The sequence below is a fragment of the Aquarana catesbeiana genome, linkage group LG08 (genome assembly GCF_042186555.1).
Source record: "Aquarana catesbeiana isolate 2022-GZ linkage group LG08, ASM4218655v1, whole genome shotgun sequence".
In the NCBI taxonomy this organism is placed as follows: Eukaryota; Metazoa; Chordata; class Amphibia; order Anura; family Ranidae; genus Aquarana; species Aquarana catesbeiana.
Genome location: NC_133331.1, coordinates 258,037,480 through 258,054,113, shown reverse-complemented (window position 1 = coordinate 258,054,113; position 16,634 = coordinate 258,037,480). Strand labels below are relative to the sequence as shown.

General features: G+C 41.8%; 1 protein-coding gene across 3 annotated transcripts in view; it reads left to right on the top strand.

The window, feature by feature from the left end:
- Positions 1 to 16,634, top strand: part of LOC141106367 (mitogen-activated protein kinase 8) — a 58,626-nt gene that overhangs the window by 28,968 nt on the left and 13,024 nt on the right. For 2 of the 3 annotated variants that reach the window (XM_073597089.1, XM_073597091.1), the window contains exon 7: positions 1,704 to 1,775. The exons of the other annotated variant lie outside the window; for it this stretch is intronic. In XM_073597089.1, coding sequence (XP_073453190.1) covers positions 1,704 to 1,775 — 72 coding nt within the window. The remainder of the gene's footprint in view (positions 1 to 1,703; positions 1,776 to 16,634) is intronic. 3 annotated transcript variants of the gene reach the window in all.

Below are 16,634 nucleotides of genomic sequence, written 5' to 3'. Positions count from 1 at the left end.
TCATCTGAGGCTGTTAGATTCACTGGGTATATGTGAGGGTTTACATCCACTAAAGTTATAAACAGACCCTTGAGTTTCAATAGGATTCTGAAGGGTTGGTTTATACTGGTCGGCAGGTGCAATAGAAACAGGCAGCTGCTCTGTGTTTCTGTTGCCATCCCCGTCCAAATTAACATGAAGTCAATGGGACCGCGCTGCATCTGTGTGCCAAGCACAGTTTATGGCAGTTGCGGCGCAGTAGTACATTATAAAATCCCCATGGGATAAAAATATTAAAGAAAAAGGAAAAAAAAAGGGATTGCTGGTTTTCCATTAGGACCGTTCGTCAAACCATCAACTGACCGGTTTCTGTTGGATAGAGAGGGATACACACACATCAAAACTCGCCCGGTTCCTGCTGAAACAGCTGAACTTTGATACATGTATACTCTGCTTTAGCTTGGAAGCAAGCAAAGTTGTACCTCCTAGTTTTAAAATGAAACCAAATGAAAAAGGTACATGTGCAGGATTGTTAAAAACTGGCACATTGTTGTACCTGCTTTTAGGCAAGACCTTTATTTTGAATTGTTTAGATTCTAGGATGCCAAGTGCTCTTGAAAGGGTTTGACATGTTGACACAGAATTTTAATTGGCAATTTTCTTTTTTTCTGTAATGTCATAAGGAACATAGTTTATACCAAACATTTTCTATTTTTATTATTTGGCGGTTCAAAACCGTAGAATAGTACAGTTTTGCAGATATGAGCTCCCAAACAAGCTGACAAAGAATGAACAGGGTGCATGTAACATGATCCAGCTCACTCCAGGCTACCTGCTGCTTGATTCTTCTCTATTCATGGACTGTGATGTCTTGCTTCAGCCTCCCCCTTCTCTGCATGTGTTGTGTATCCATATCATGCATAGAGAACAGTAGGCTTTCATGTAGTAGTGTGCACACATCACCTAAATGAAGCCGACTCCCCAGAAAAGTTAGTGACTCTGCTATACTGACATTTCTCTGCACTCCATTTCATTAAGGTGCACGTCTACAGCAAATACTTTGCATCTATGCATTTCATTTTATTATTATTTTAATACCCTTCTGCTTGACAGCAAGTAAGCAAAAAAAAAAACATTTGGAAGAAAAAATATATTTTAGAGTGGAACCACCAAACAGAACTTTTTTTCTAGTTTTGTTTAGTGCGGGGAAGGCTAGAACCTCTGTCTTGTTTTACTGTTTGTGTGTGTGTTCCCATTTGGGAGATTTTCAGACATTTGCTTTCCTGGAGACAAAAGCAAAAGGAAAGTCTCAAAATAAGAGGAAGGCCTACCTTGGACAGTTGTCATCAACACAGGTGTTCCCGTTGGAAGATTTCCCCACCCCTGCTGTTCAGGTAATAACTGTCATTTTTATAGATTTACTTTCACTGTCCTTACTCAGTGTCAATGGTAACCAGGATGGAAAATGTGCTTGAATCTCCCACGCAAGGGACATGACAGCAGTAAAAACCGAAAGAGGTTCTAGTCTTTCTCAGTCTACCAAAAACTAGGAAAGATTTGTGTGGAGTTCTACATTCAGCATTTGAATATATTTAGACAAGCAGCATAATTTTATATCTTTATTTTTATCTTGTGGCTGGTGAATCCTCATGCTCATGTTTTGTATATTTCTGGTGTTTAGTATGAGGCCATTCTGTGTTAATTGCCTTGCGTTCTGTTTTCAGTTGACATTTGGTCAGTGGGTTGCATCTTGGGAGAGATGATCAAAGGGGGTGTGTTATTCCCCGGCACAGACCGTATCCTTCCCATTGGTTCTTACCAGCCACCGCTCACCTCCCAAACACAAGAGGGATAGACCATTCTCCTTTCTTTCTTTTTTTTTCCATTACACATAGACGTTGTATTATCTTTTATTTGTGTAGTACCATCATATTCTCTAGAGCTTTACAGCAGGGTAAGCTGTAGAGGTAGTTTTCTTTTCTCTTTTTTTTTTTTTTTTTTTTGCTAACAGGGGAAGGGGAAAAGGGAAAACATATCATAACAGTTGACATGCATTTTGTAGCCAAGAAGGTTAAACCAGTTGAGGTTTATCTCCATGCAGTATTAAAAGGTGTGTGTGTGTGTGTGTGTGTGTGTGTGCGCGCTCTCTTACCCTTAAGCTGGCAATACACTAGTATATTTTCGAATGAACGTTTGTATGAACATTCGCATGAAATTTCTCAGTACAACTGATGACTTGAGGAATGCTCAAAAGTACTTCAATGCTTTTAGTGTTTTGATTTTGGGTTGAATGCGTGGCTAGCTTTAATGTATCCCAATAATCTCCCTTAAATGCCCTATCAAGGCGTATGCTCGCCTGTCCCCGCTTCACTGAGATCATGCCCTTTGTGGCCCTTATGTATTCCACTTTAAAATCTGTACATTGACAGGTCAGACAGGACTCCACTGGGAACATTTTGATGAAACGGCTGTGTGGCACAAGGTGGGTCACATAGTATGTGGTGAAGAAGGGGCAGTTATGTATAACACTTGGTTGTGTTGCTGGGGGATGGCATCAGGGCCCATATTAAGTGCACTTGCCCTTTATGTCCCAAGGCCTAGGGCTTTTATTTAAAAATCCAATCTTTAGTTATATTAATATGCCATATCAAACCGTTTATATCAGACCTTGTTACCTTGACTAATCGGGGCAAAATGACAGGGTCTGTTTAAAGCCTGTCTCCAAGTACATTATACTCGCACATTGCTTCTCCATCGCTCCTCCTACCATTGGCTCTGCAAAACACCTGGTGCTTGGGGCTTGGATATAGCAGAGGTGTTCCTTCCATCATGTTCGCTGCATCATGGGAGGAAGTCCACATGCTCTCCTTTACTTGGAAGCACTGGGTTTTTTGCACTGGCAGGTATGAAAGATTGAGGCATTGTGCTGGTGTGCATAAGGTTGTGTAGTCTTTCCCCAAAACAGGTAAGGTGACTGTCTCATTAAATAGCATGTTGCTGTTTGAAATATGCATCCCATGAATGCGCAGTTATGTACTCTGTAGGTGGTGTTGAGATTTGGCCCACAATTTCGATATTTGCCTTTAAAAGCGTTCTCCTAGCAACTGGACCTGTGATTTGACCAATGCTGGTGGACACAATTTGGTGTATGACAGATCTTGACATTTATGTCTATAATGTATATGTAGGGGTGCCAGTTATACACATGAAACCTTTATAGTGCTTTCTATTAATTTCAAGGGTATACCCTTTATCACAGGGATAGAGAGGGTAAAAAAGGGGGAAGGCTATGCCTAAATATCAAGAAAAATGTACAAGTGAATGTGAGAGATGACATCGCTAAGGGAGCTAGGGAGGAGGTGGAATCCTTATTGGTAGAGCTCCAAAGGGATGATGCTAAGGGCAAAATAATACTGGGAGTATGCTATAGGCCCCCTAACTGGAGGGGGAGACTGATCTCCTATCACAAGTTGGATTAGCAGCAAGGATGGGAAGGGTTATCATAATTGGGGATTTTATCCAGACATAGACTGGGCGGAGGGAACCACGTATTCCTCTAAGGCTCACCAGTTCCTAAATGTCTTACATAGTTACATAGTAGGTGAGGCTGAAAAAAGACACAAGTCCATCAAGTCCAACCTATGTGTGTGATTATGTGTCAGTATTACAGGACAATTTCATGGTTCAGATGGTAGATGCACCAACCAGAAATAAGGCGTTACTGGATCTACTGATTACCAACAATACAGACCTAATCACGAATGTGGAAATACGGGGCAATTTAGGAAATAGCAATCATGGGTCAATTGGCTTCAGTATAAATCACACAAAAAGGAAACAAAAGGGGAATACAAAGACACTGAATTTCAAAAGAGCCAACTTCCCTAAACTACAAACCTTGTTAGAAGGCATGAATTGGGATAAAATCTTAGGAACAAAGAACACGGAAGAGGGATGGGTTTGCTTTAAGAGCATATTAAATAAGGGCATTAGCCAATGCATCCCATTGGGTAATAAATTTTAAAAGAGCGAACAAAAGTCCTGGATGGCTTAACTCCAATGTAAAAATGCATATAAAAGCAAAGAAGGCCTTCAAAAAATACAAGGTTGGGGGACCATCAACAGCATTCAGACTTTATAAAGAATGCAACAAGAAATGTAAGGGTGCAATTAGGGCGGCTAAGATAGAACACGAAAGACACATAGGGGAGGAGAGCAAAAAAAATCCCAAGAAATTCTTTAAAGCGGAGCTCCGCCAAAAATTTTTTTTAAAAGTCAGCAGCTACAAATACTGCAGCTGCTGACTTTTAAAACATGGACACTTACCTGTACAGGGCGCCCGCGATGTCGGCACCCGAGGCCGAACTGTCTCTCGGTCCTCGGGTGCTGCCGCCTCCATCTTCGGTAAGGGAATCAGGAAGTGAAGGCTTGCGGCTTCACTTCCCGGTTCCGCACTGCGCATGCACGAGTCACGCAGCGCAATACGAATGGTCCCTGCTGTCTCTGGGACCCGTGTGTTTCCCAGCAGACAGCGGGGGGGGGGTGAACAGGAAGTGGCGTAAATAACCGCAGATTCTGCGGCTATCTATGCCGGAAGTGGGTACAGATACCTGTAATATACAGGTATCTGCACCCCCCTCCCCCTGAAAGGTGCCAACTGTGACACCGGAGGGGGGGAGGAATCCGATGAGTGGAAGTTCCACTTTTGGGTGGAACTCCACTTTAAGTATGTAAACAGTAAAAAAGGGAGGACTGACCATATTGGCCACATAAAGAATGAGGAAGGACATCTGATTACAAAGGATGGGGAGATGGCAAAGGTATTGAATTTGTTCTTCTCCTCAGTCTTCATGAGGGAATTGGGGGGGTTCAGTAACCAAAACTGCAGTGTTTATCTTTATGACAGGATGCACCTCCATGGTTAACAGAGGACAGAATTAAAATTAGACTTGGGAAACTTAACATTAATAAATCACCGGGACCAGATGGTTTGTATCCGAGGGTACTTGGGGAACTCAGTCAGGTAATTGCCAGACCATTGTTCCTAATTTTTACGGACAGTCTACTGACTGGAATGATACCAGGTGATTGAAGAAATGCCAATGTAGCACCAGTATTTAAAAAGGGCCCAAAATATATCCCTGGGAATTACAGAGCAGTTAGCCTAACCTCAATAGTATGCAAGCTCTTGGAGGGGATGATAAGGGACTATATGCAAGATTTTAGTAACGAGAACGGTATCAGCAATCAGCATGGATTTATGAAGAATCATTCTTGCCAAACCAATTTATTAACCTTCTATGAGGAGGTGGGTTGCCATCTAGATAAAGGTAGGCCCGTAGACGTGGTGTATCTGGATTTTGCAAAAGCATTTGACACAGTTCCCCATAAACGTTTACTGTACAAAATAAGATCCGTTGGCATGGACCATAGGGTGAGTACATGGATTGAAAACTGGCTACAAGGGGGAGTTCAGAGGGTGGTGATAAATGGGGAGTACTCGGAATGGTCAGAGGTGGGTTGTGGGGTCCCCCAGGTTTCTGTGCTGGGACCAATCCTATTTAATTTCTTCATAAACGACCTGGAGGATGGGGTAAACAGTTCAATCTCTGTATTTGCGAATGATACTAAGCTAAGCAGGGCAATAACTTCTCCGCAGGATGTGGAAACCTTGCAAAAAGATCTGAACAAATTAATGGGGTGGGCAACTACATGGCAAATGACTTATGTAAAAAATGTAAAATGCATTTGGGTGGCAAAAATATGAATGCACTCTATACACTGGGGAGAGGATCTAGGATGGAAAAGGACCTGGGGGTCCTAGTAGTAGATAGGCTCAGCAATGGCATGCAATGCCAAGCTACTGCTAACAAAGCAAACAGAATATTGGCATGCATTAAAACGGGGACGGCCGCACCTAGAGTATGCTGTCCAGTTCTGGGCACCAGTCCTCAGCAAGGATGTTATGGAAATGGAGCAAGTACAAAGAAGGGCAACAAAGCTAATAAAGGGTCTGGAGGATATTAGTTATGAGGAAAGGTTGCGAGTACTGAACTTCTTCTCTGTGGAGAAGGGAAGCTTGAGAGAGGATATGATTTCAATTTATAAATACCTTACTGGTGACCCCACAATAGGGATAAAACTTTTTCGTGGAAGGGAGTTTAATAAGACACGTGGCCACTCATTAAAATTAGAAGAAAAGAGGTTTAACCTTAAACTACATAGAGGGTTCTTTACTGTAAGAGCGGCAAGGAGGTGGAATTCCCTTCCACAGGTGTTTGTCTCAGCGGGGAGCTTAGATAAGCACCTGAACGACTGCAACATACAGGGATATACAATGTAATACTGACATATAATCACACACATAGGTTGGACTTGTGTCTTTTTTCAACCTCACCTACTATGTAACTATGTAACTTATTAAAAAAATTGAATATCTCAATTGTACATTACAAGACACATGAAGTATGAAGTATTCTGTAGTCAATTGATTACACTGCCACCTTCAGGAGCATTGGACACTGGCATAGCTGTAAGGTCAGCACAGTGTAGAACTGTAAAACCCCATTCCCTCCCAGCATGCCTCAGAAGAAAAAATCCTTTGCCCCAGAAATCTCTGGTGGCTTAAAGCCCCTGCTCCTGAGCCCCCATAAACAGCCCCTATTGTTGAAGACTTCTAAACACAAGCCTGGAACCCAGTTCCTCCATAAGACCTGAATCCCCAAATACACCAAAATTTAATGGACAAGCCCTCCTCACAATGAAGGGTATCCCCACTTGTAAAATTGGAGGGACATCTTTTGAACTTCACAGTCCATCTGATCCCAGGACATTTGAGATGCGTTGCGAATGACGTCTCTGGGGACTTCAAACTGGTGCTATGGCGCCCGCCTCCCTACTGCACAATGTCAAATTTTCCAGCTTTTTTGCAAAGCTTGGTGGACCGCCATGCTGTTTCTCTCTCAAGGGTTCATAACCATGGTGCCAGAAGTTTCAGGGATCTACTCCAAGCTGTTCTCCATTCCCAAAGCAGAGGAAGGCACATGCCCTACACTGGAACTAAAGATTCTCAACTGATTTTGTTTGGGTTTTAAAGTCCATATGGAATCCATCTGGTTAGTCGTTGCTTCTCTCCACTGGGGGGATTTTCTAACCTGTGTGAACATCATAGATGTGTATTTACATATCCCCATCTTTTTTTACCTTTTGCTACTTGCACTTTTCTGTGAACACACAAGATTACCAATTTGTGGCCTATTCTTTGGGCCTGTCCTCTGCACATCTGTTCTTCACCAAGGTGCTAGCCACTGTACTCAGCTTCTCTCTGATGACATTCCCATTGTGGTGCTTCTGGATAACCACCTTCTCTCAAGTGCAGTCCGCGCAGGCTCTATCAGCCAATGTCCTAGAGACTGCCCAGCCCCTACAGAGGTTCAGGTGGATCCTAAATCCTCTGAAATCAGCAACTGTCTCATCGCTTGAAGAATCCAGGCCTGGTCCTGGATACAGCCCTGTCCCAGGTTTTTCTTCCACAGGAAAAGCTCCAGACTCTCCTCCCCCTGTGCTTAGAATCTACTAAACCTTCGCTTTTGTTTGTGGGCTTGATGGTAGCATTCTTTGAGGCAGTCCATATCCCTAATATCATTGCAATTTAAAAATCTGGCTGTGAGGGGCAGGCATGTTCAGTCCTTGGACTGCCGCATCTTCCTAACTCCCAAAACCAGGCTTTCCTTGGCCAGGTGGATGAGTTTGCTGAAATTGGGAAATCTTTCCTCCTGATGCTCTGGGAGGTTCTCATTACAGACGTCAGATTGTCGGGCTTGGACGTAGTCCTCAACACTCTCTTGGTGCAAGGGACTTGGTCGCTTGATTGTCTGTCTGAGTAAGCTTGTCTCCCAGTCGGTGTTCTGAAGCTAAGAGTAGTTTAGTTGGCCTTTCAATGCTGGGATTCTTGGGTTTGGGGTCATGCAACCAGGATTCAATCAGATAACTTGATGATGGATATTACATCACCATCAGGAAGGAACCACAAGTCTTCTGGCTCAAAGAGAAGCAAATTGTTGGTCTCTGCCCTGTCCGACACATGCATTCCTGGTGTGGAAAATTGCGGACTTCTGTTGTCCACATCTGGTCTCCCCCTAGGTCTCTCTAGACCTCTGAGCAGGTCCCCCCACCTTAGACAGATGTAAGGCTGCCACCCAGTCTTCTGTTCACATGTTTAGGTCTTTCCAGGTGGATGTTCATGCCTCAGCTGATAGTGGCTGTGTTTGTCGGGTGGCACTGTAGGCTTCCTTGAGCCACCCTTATTAAACTGTTGGCATTTTTCTTGTGTATTTGTTAGCTCTTCATTTTGTTGTCAGCCCCTGCTTTTGGACGTCTTATTAGTTCCAGAATACTTAATCCTGTAATATATATAAATGAGAAAATAGCATTTATAGCTGTAAAATCATCTTCTTGGAGTAGATTACAGGATACGTGCCCTTGTTCTTATGATTAATTCTTATCATAGCTTGCTACTAAACTGAGGCACGCTGGGAGCTGGACGGTTATACTGGGTTGTCCTTAGAGCTATGCTTCCTAGTAACCAGTTCTCATGAAGTCGGCAATATAACCCATTGGTTTTGAGAATGCTTCATCCTGTGTCCTGTAATGTGCTCCAAGACAAAGGTAAAATTCTATTTGTCCCTTTATTTAACATTACAGCCTTTTTTTAGCTTGAGAGTCAAGGGTTAGAGGCTTTGATGAAGGCTTCTTAGCCGAAATGCGTCAGCTTATAGCCTGTACACGTGTACCCATGTAACCAATAAAGGACTTTTATTCAAGAGCATCCGAGTTGCCAGCCCTTTTTTCATTCAAGTATTGTATTTGGGGCCTGAACTTCCTGGCTAGAGCACCAGATCACAGCTCGTGGACTTTCATATTGGCAGTGGAGCTGGGGTAACATTTTGTTTAGAGGTCAGGTCAGCTGATATCCTTCCACCTGGCTGATTTCACAGCTGCCAAAGAAACTGGTAGACCTATAAAAAAAAGCAATCATTACATTTTAAAACTGTTTCTATAAGGCTTAACTTTTTATCTTCAGATCGCCATGAAACTTGTAGTTTTGAGTTTAAAGAGAATCATTCATTACTCTGCAAACCTAACAGCGTAGCTGTAGAAATAATCAGAAACTATAATCAGTATATGAGGCATACTGCAACCCCTAACACTGTCCTTTCGGACCATTCTTTCCACTAATTTAATGTGTGTGAAGCACAAATTATACATTACACTTACGCACACAAAAAATCTATATACAGTTGCAATAAAAATATGTATTAGTCTCAGATCATAGTCATCACATCTCAGACGTTGCAGAGAAGGTGAAAGGAGAAAAGGGGGGGGGGGGATTGAGGCATGCTATGCTGATGCTGCTTTGATATTTGGAAATGTGCTGGCCTGGAAAGGGTAATGTAGCCTTAAAGTAGAACTAAGGTCAAAATAGAGAGGGCGAAACAGGTGCACAGACAGCATTAAAAATTGACAGGCGTTCTAATCCCTCTCCACTCTATCCAAAACTAAAAAAAAGAAAAACATTTTTTGTCTTTAGTTCTACTTTTTAAGCAAGCCATAGAAAATGCAATTTTCTTTCCTTCAGCCGTAAATCGAAGGAAAGAAAATAATTTGCTTTCCCCCATCAGTACAGTCAGTGTCAATGGGGGAATCCCTCCCACTGCACTATTGTGTTCTGACAGCAGGAGGTTTGCCCGCTGTCAGAATACAATAATCACTGCTGGTGGTCAGCGCAATTTTGATCCATTCATTCTGGCCTTGGAAGTCTGAGATACATTAGGAGAAAAGAGGGAACAATATTCCTGGGTAATTTGAAAGTCATGACAATACAACCACATATTCCGAAAGCACTCTTTGGATCATTTCCATGATGCTGTAAAAGCTTCCACACATTTGATGTTTACTATGGAGATCCACCATACTGTAAAAGGAGGGTCTTAATTTTAACATGTTTGGACTCTTTGATAATTGGTGTGACACTCTTATGCTATACCGCACCTTTTGGATTAGCATTAACTTTTAAGTAGTTTTTGTTTTCAGTCACCTGTAACAGTTGTATTACCTGTTGATCTGTTATTGATGCCGCCTGTTCTGTAGTAACACAGTATTGCAGCTTTGTCAACCGGTGGACAGGGTAGGCTTAAAAAGGCATATACTTTAAATCAATGTTAAAGTATAACTAAAGGCAAAACTTTTTTTTTGTTGTTTTGGACAGAGTGGAGAGGGATTAGAACACTTGTCCATTTTAATTGCTGTCTGTATCCCCATTAGGGAGATTTACTCTCTTTATTTGTCCTGTTTACTGTTCTCAAACATTAAAGTAAAAGAAAATGCCACATTTTGAGTTGACACCAAAACCATAAATAGAAGGGAAATCTTCCAATGGGGACACTAGTTCTAGTGACCCTGGTAACAACCAGGGATTTCCTGTTTTGGCTATGGGACAAGAAGTAAAAGGAAATCTCCACAATGACACACAGATGGCAAAAAACAGGTGTTATAATACTCCCTTATGCTATCCAAAATTTAAAAAAAAATGCCCTTTGGTTCTACCTTAAAGTGTTACTAAACCCACAACAGTAAAATCAGTCTTTATATTCAGTAAAGCATGCTGGTTATACTTGATGTGGAACCTAAGGGGTTAATCCTCTACATTGTGTAAAAAGGTTGTTTTTATCCTGTATGCACAGATCCTCCTCTTCTTGCATTGTCTCCAAAACCAGTCCGGATAAGACAATTACTGGAGTCAGGCTGCACATGCTCAGTTTGGTGTGTATTGCCAGAGGTTTTAATTTTTTTTCTTTTTTCTTGGGCGAGTGTATGTGATCAGCGCAGGGCCAATTGGCACTGCCCAGACAGAGGGTCAGGGGTCCTGCATCCTGATAGGTTTTCTTGCAAGGATCAACCGGTAAAACACTGTTATGAGGGGACTCAGAAGAACAAAAAGCTCTGTTAATGTTGTTGACAGACATATACAGTATATAGTTTTGTGTAGTCTGAACCCTTCTAAAGGTAAGGGATGTAGGAGAAAATAGGATAGAGTGGACCACGAGAGATCTGATTGCTTTTTCTTGAAGGTATTTTTTTTATTTGTGATGTACTGGGTTATTCAGAATAGGAAGGCAACATGCAGGCCTCATTTTTCAGGTCGGTCCCGGGCACCTTCAGTCCAGGACAATACAATGTCCCAGAATGAAACTGACACACCCACAGCCGATCTGATGCCCCCAAAAAAGGCCGCCAGATTGCCGCTTTACTCACTGACAGTACTTGTCCTTACCAGGAATGTCTGGAGAGGCACAATCCCCGCCCCCTGATTGTGATTGGAGAAATCATAAATTCCACCTCTTGTGCCTAACCAATGCAGGGCACTGAAGAGCCAGTATTGGAACAAGGTATAATGGGTCTTGGCTGTCCAGGACAAGTACTGTCAGTGAGTAAAGTGGCGATGCGGTGGCCTTTTTTGGCGGCATGATCCATGCATCTGGGTAGAGCTTTGGGAAGTGGGGGGGGAGTGTTAATGAATGGCAGTTTGACAATGTGGTCACCCTACCCTCTACTGTCTGTTTTGAAGGTTAAAAACTGCCACAGGTTAGCTTTTATATTTAAAGCTAAATTAATAATTCTGTTTAAAGTGTGTGAAAAGACTGTGAAAGAAGCAAGCCATACTTGTCAAAGAAACAGTAAGGCCTCATTCACACGAGGCAGACTCCGCTTCCACGGAGTCCGCCTCGGTCCGCCGGCTCAGCGGGAGATCTCTCCGTTGATCTCCGCTGAGCCGGCGGATGACAGGTCCCTCTCTGCTCACTGAGCGGGGAGGGGCTTGTCAGGCGCCGCTGCTGCCTATGGAGGGATCAGATGAAAACGGACAGCATGTCCGTTTTCATCAGATCTCACCCAATCCGATCCGCCAGCGATGGATCCGGACGTAGGGCCATCCGTCTGCTTTTTGCGGATCGGACCGGGTCAGATGTCAGCGGACATGTCTCCGCTGACATCCGACGCTCCATAGGCTAACATGGAGCGCCCGTTCAGGTCCGTCATCAAAACTGACAGGCGGACCTGAACGGTCCGATCGTGTGAAAGGGGCCTAATGCTTACCTTTCCCACTGCCTGTGCTGCCAAACATGACTCTAATCCTGAGTCTTCATCTAAAGTCTGCACAGGACATGGCACTTCTTGAAATGGATCCCCTGCAGCAATCACTGGTTAATTAAAAAAACTTGTTAACCTGAGGTCTGTCTGTTTCAGCTTGACTGCCTTTTTAATTGTTGTTTTGGCCTAGGTTATACCTATATTGCAGTGTTAATTTCGTAGACGAAAATATTTTTGTCATAGTTTTCATCAGCTGCATGTTTTAGTGAAGAAAACGAAACTAAAATTTTTACTATTCAGATTACTAAAATACGACTAAAACTAAAATGGCATTTTATTTAAGACTATGACTAAAACAAAATCAAAATTTGACGTCACAGTTAACACTGCTGTATTGTTCTCCTTCCTTGAAGGTGTGTAACTAATAGACTATTACTTCAGCCAAGTGACCTACACATTTGATTGGCAAACGCTTTTGTATTGCATGGATCAGCTTGAAGGGTGCAATTGATTTCTCTTTTTCCTGGAAACATAAAAATTGCCATTTGCGAATGTTTGTTTTTTCTTTTTAAACTAGAAAAAAAAAATCTGGATCAGGCGCCCAACTAGCCTGGTTGGCATTAACTTTCTACTTCTCTGACTTGCACAAATTCACCAGAAATCTTGAGGAATCTTTGGTCAGTTTGACAAAAGTAACTTGGTGCTCTGGAACATGTTGGCCATTCAGTTTGGGTTTAATCTAGTTTCTCTTCGCTTAAATATTTTTGATAAAAAATCAGTTGAATTCGTTAAAGAATAGATAAAATGAATCCTAATAGTTCTTATGCAAAAACAAATGTAGTAATCGGTCTTAAATTGCCAAGCATGGACAGGCAGCCAACACTTTTTTTTTTTTTTTTCCCCCCTTAAAGACAAATTGGCATTTAAAGTGGATGTAAACCCGAATTATCATTATTATTATTATTATTTATTTATTTATTTTTTTTATGTCATAATGTAGAGTATAAGATTTCCTATCATTTGAGCCCAGTCTTGCCACAAAGAGTTAATCCAGCTCTGAGTAATCCTTTTATTGTTCAGTGAGATAAAACTTGACAAACAGAGAAAAACTTTGACAAATCCTCCCCCTTGCTGTGACTGACAGGTGATTTACATATCTTGTGCACTAGCCTAAGACAAGCATTATTTTTTAATTCCCACCCCACTCCTTTCTTCAGCAGCTCTGCAAGGATTGGCTGTTCCAAACCTCCGCATGATTTGGCATGCTAAAGTCATGTGGTTACTTTCCTGTCTTTTCACTGGATGTTAGAGATCATAGCAGAAGTTCAGTGTAAGAAATACACAGGAGAAAATGCATATTGACAAGGGGAGTGTAGAGGTGGGCGGGGAGTCTACTGACATCACGACTCCACCCACCGAGCTCCAGACAACAGACCCGCCCACAGAATATGCAGTTTTTCGGGTCTAATAACAGACAGAGGGGAGACATTTGACAGGTAAAGATACATACAGGAGGCATGTATATCCTTATAGATAACCCCTATGGCAGTAGTTTAGAAAGGATGACATTGGGTTTATATCCACTTTAAGTCAAATAGTTTTTTTTTTTTTTGGATAGTGGAGAGAGATTAGAAGATCTGTCAAGTTTAATTGCTGTCTGTGTCCCCGTTGGGGAGATTCATCCTCTCTACTTGTCCTGTTTACCATTACCAGTGAAAGTTAAAGTAAGTCACAAATTTTGAGTTGAGATCAGAACAGGAATAGAGTGGAAATCTTCCAATGGAGGCACTAGTTCTGGTGACCTTTGACACCCAGGATTTCCTTATTTTGGAGGAATATCCTCTAACTTTCTGTTTTGGCTATGGGACATGCCATAAAGGGGAAATCTCTCCAGTGGAACACAGACGGCAAAAAAAAAAAAAATGAATTGGATTATAACCCTTCCTTACTGGGAAAAAAAAGGTTTGCCTTTAGTGACACTTGGGGTGCGATGAAGAACTTCTGTCAAGTTTTTATTGCTGTCTGTGTCCTCTTAAGGGAGATTTCCCTTAACTTCCTGTTCTGCTGAAACCAGGATGGAAAATGAATGTGCCAGTATCACTGGCACAGGAAGAGACGGAGCAATAAAAACTTGAGGTTCCAACCTTTCCCACTCTATCAAAAACATGCTTTTGCAAGGGTTTATTCATACCAGCTGCTGTATTGCAAAACAGTTTAGTCTCATCTGACCACCTTAAACACACCCTTGAAGATTCTGAGGCCACATGGAAAAAGGTGTTATGGTTTTGATCCTTTTTCCTACTCGGTGATTCTGTTTTTGAATATTTTTGTCTGACCCGTTGGTGTTAAAGCGGTTGTAAACTCTCCCCCACAACTTTGTCCCATGTGAATCAGCATAAAAAAACCCTAATGAACACTGCTTGTAGATATCTCCTTACTTGCTTAGTATTGTTGTAATCCTTTTTGTTCTTTAGAATGACGTCACTGAGCATGCCCATATCTCCTCTGATTTACGGCACACTCTGTGTGCTTGTCTATCTATTATCAGGACTTCCTACGGCACAACACTGAAATCCCACGAGACTGCATAATCACTCAGAGCTTCCTCCTACACTCCATGTGACATCACATGGAGTGGGAAAAAAAGGCATCGGACAGCATTACTGTAGCTGAAGCTGATAAGACTGACATAGGCAAACACTAGATAATCGGCACAAGTAAATACTATGAAATAAAAGAAGTCAGTTATGAGCAGGGTTGCCATAGAAACGTTGGATTGAGAAGGAGGCTTGGTTAATGTACAGGAAGTGCTCAATGTAAGGGCGGAAATACACTCTACTGTGGATTTAGAAAACAATACTTAAGATGGCGCTGCCTTACCCCTGGAAACAAGTTTTTTAAAGTTTCTTTAAACAAAAAGTAATTTGCGATTTGGGCTGGATTACAGTGGCTATAGTTTGATGCTTCTTTTCATTTAGTCCATTATAAGATTTATCAGAGTGGGAGAGTTTACTTCCTCTTTAAATCTTTCACTCGGATATTATAAGTTGCACTAGTAAATACGGCTAGATAAGACAAAAATTGTCAGTCTTCATGTCAGGCTGCAAAGCAACAAAATGTGATTATTTTAAAGGAGTGGTGATTCTTTTCTATACCCACTGTAAAGGAGGCTCACTTCTTCTGCTGCATACTAATATAAGGGAGTCGGTGGGGAAACCAAAAGCAAAGTTGAGGATCCCTAATAATGGCTTGGGTACAAAGCGCTTTTCATTGGGGGTCTTCAGGAAATGTAAAAAAATAAAAAATGGATGATTTGGAGCTCGGCTTCCTAAATCTGTTCTCAAGTTCATCCAACAGTGCTTTCTTTGTAGGCAGGTGGAATCCTTAGTCTCCTGGTAATGTGATTTATGTAGATATCTGCAAAAAATAAACTGAGGCCAGATTTTGGAATTGAGGATAATTACACAAGTAATACTTAATCACTTAAAGTTTATGTAGTGACAGTTCTTTCTTACTTTTGGATTAGGAAGTGGTTACATTCAGGTTATTTTTTGCTGTCCCACTAGAGAGATTTTCATCTGCTTTCTGTTCCAGAGAACAGAAAGTAAGACTGACAGCCACAAGCATGATGGGACTTTAGTTCCACAACAGCTGGAGGGCTGAAGTCTGCCAATCCTTGCCTTTTTAATAGTTGTGATCAGAACAGATTTCCCCATTGGAAATTTTACCCTCACTTCTTGTTTTGGCAGTAACTCTAAAATGTTGGATTCTCTATTTTTTTGTTTCAGTGAAGAAGGGTGGATTTGCCTACAAGGGGCACAGGCCATATTAGAAACATGACACTGGTTCTAACCCATCTCTGGATTTTGCTATACAGGCGGTCCCCGAGTTACAAAGAAGATAGGGTCTGTAGGTTTGTTCTTAAGTTGAATCTGTTTGTAAGTTGGAACAGGTACATTTTTTAAGTGTAGCTCCAGCCAAAAAAAATATATATATTTTTAAGCTTTTTGTATAGCCTAAGGAAAGGTTAACACCCCTGTAACGTTCGTTTTGCTGTTTGTGCCCCTATTCAGAATATTTCATCTCACTTTCTGTCCCAATGACATTTGGATTTTGAAAATTCCCGGGTTGTGGAAACAAGCCTTGGTGATAAAGCATTAGTGGAGACGCCTTTTTCCCCCATGATAACTCTTACAGGAGTGAATTTCCCTTCCTAGGGGTAGATTTCCTCTCACTTCCTGTTGTCTCCTTCCGTTTGTAAGTCGGATGTTTGTAACTCTGGGACCGCCTGTATAAGCTCTTGAAAACCCAACTCACTGGGTAGTAAAAAAAAATAAATAAAAAATTTGTGCAGACTATAGCACCTGTTCAGTAAGAGATCATTTTCACACTAATAATAACTTGCGTTTATTGCGCCTTCCTGCTCGTGAGTTCTGGTAGTGATCCCACAAAGCCTCTTTTTCTGCCAGTCGCCGATGTAGTCATCTACAGTGCATGCCACTATTGGT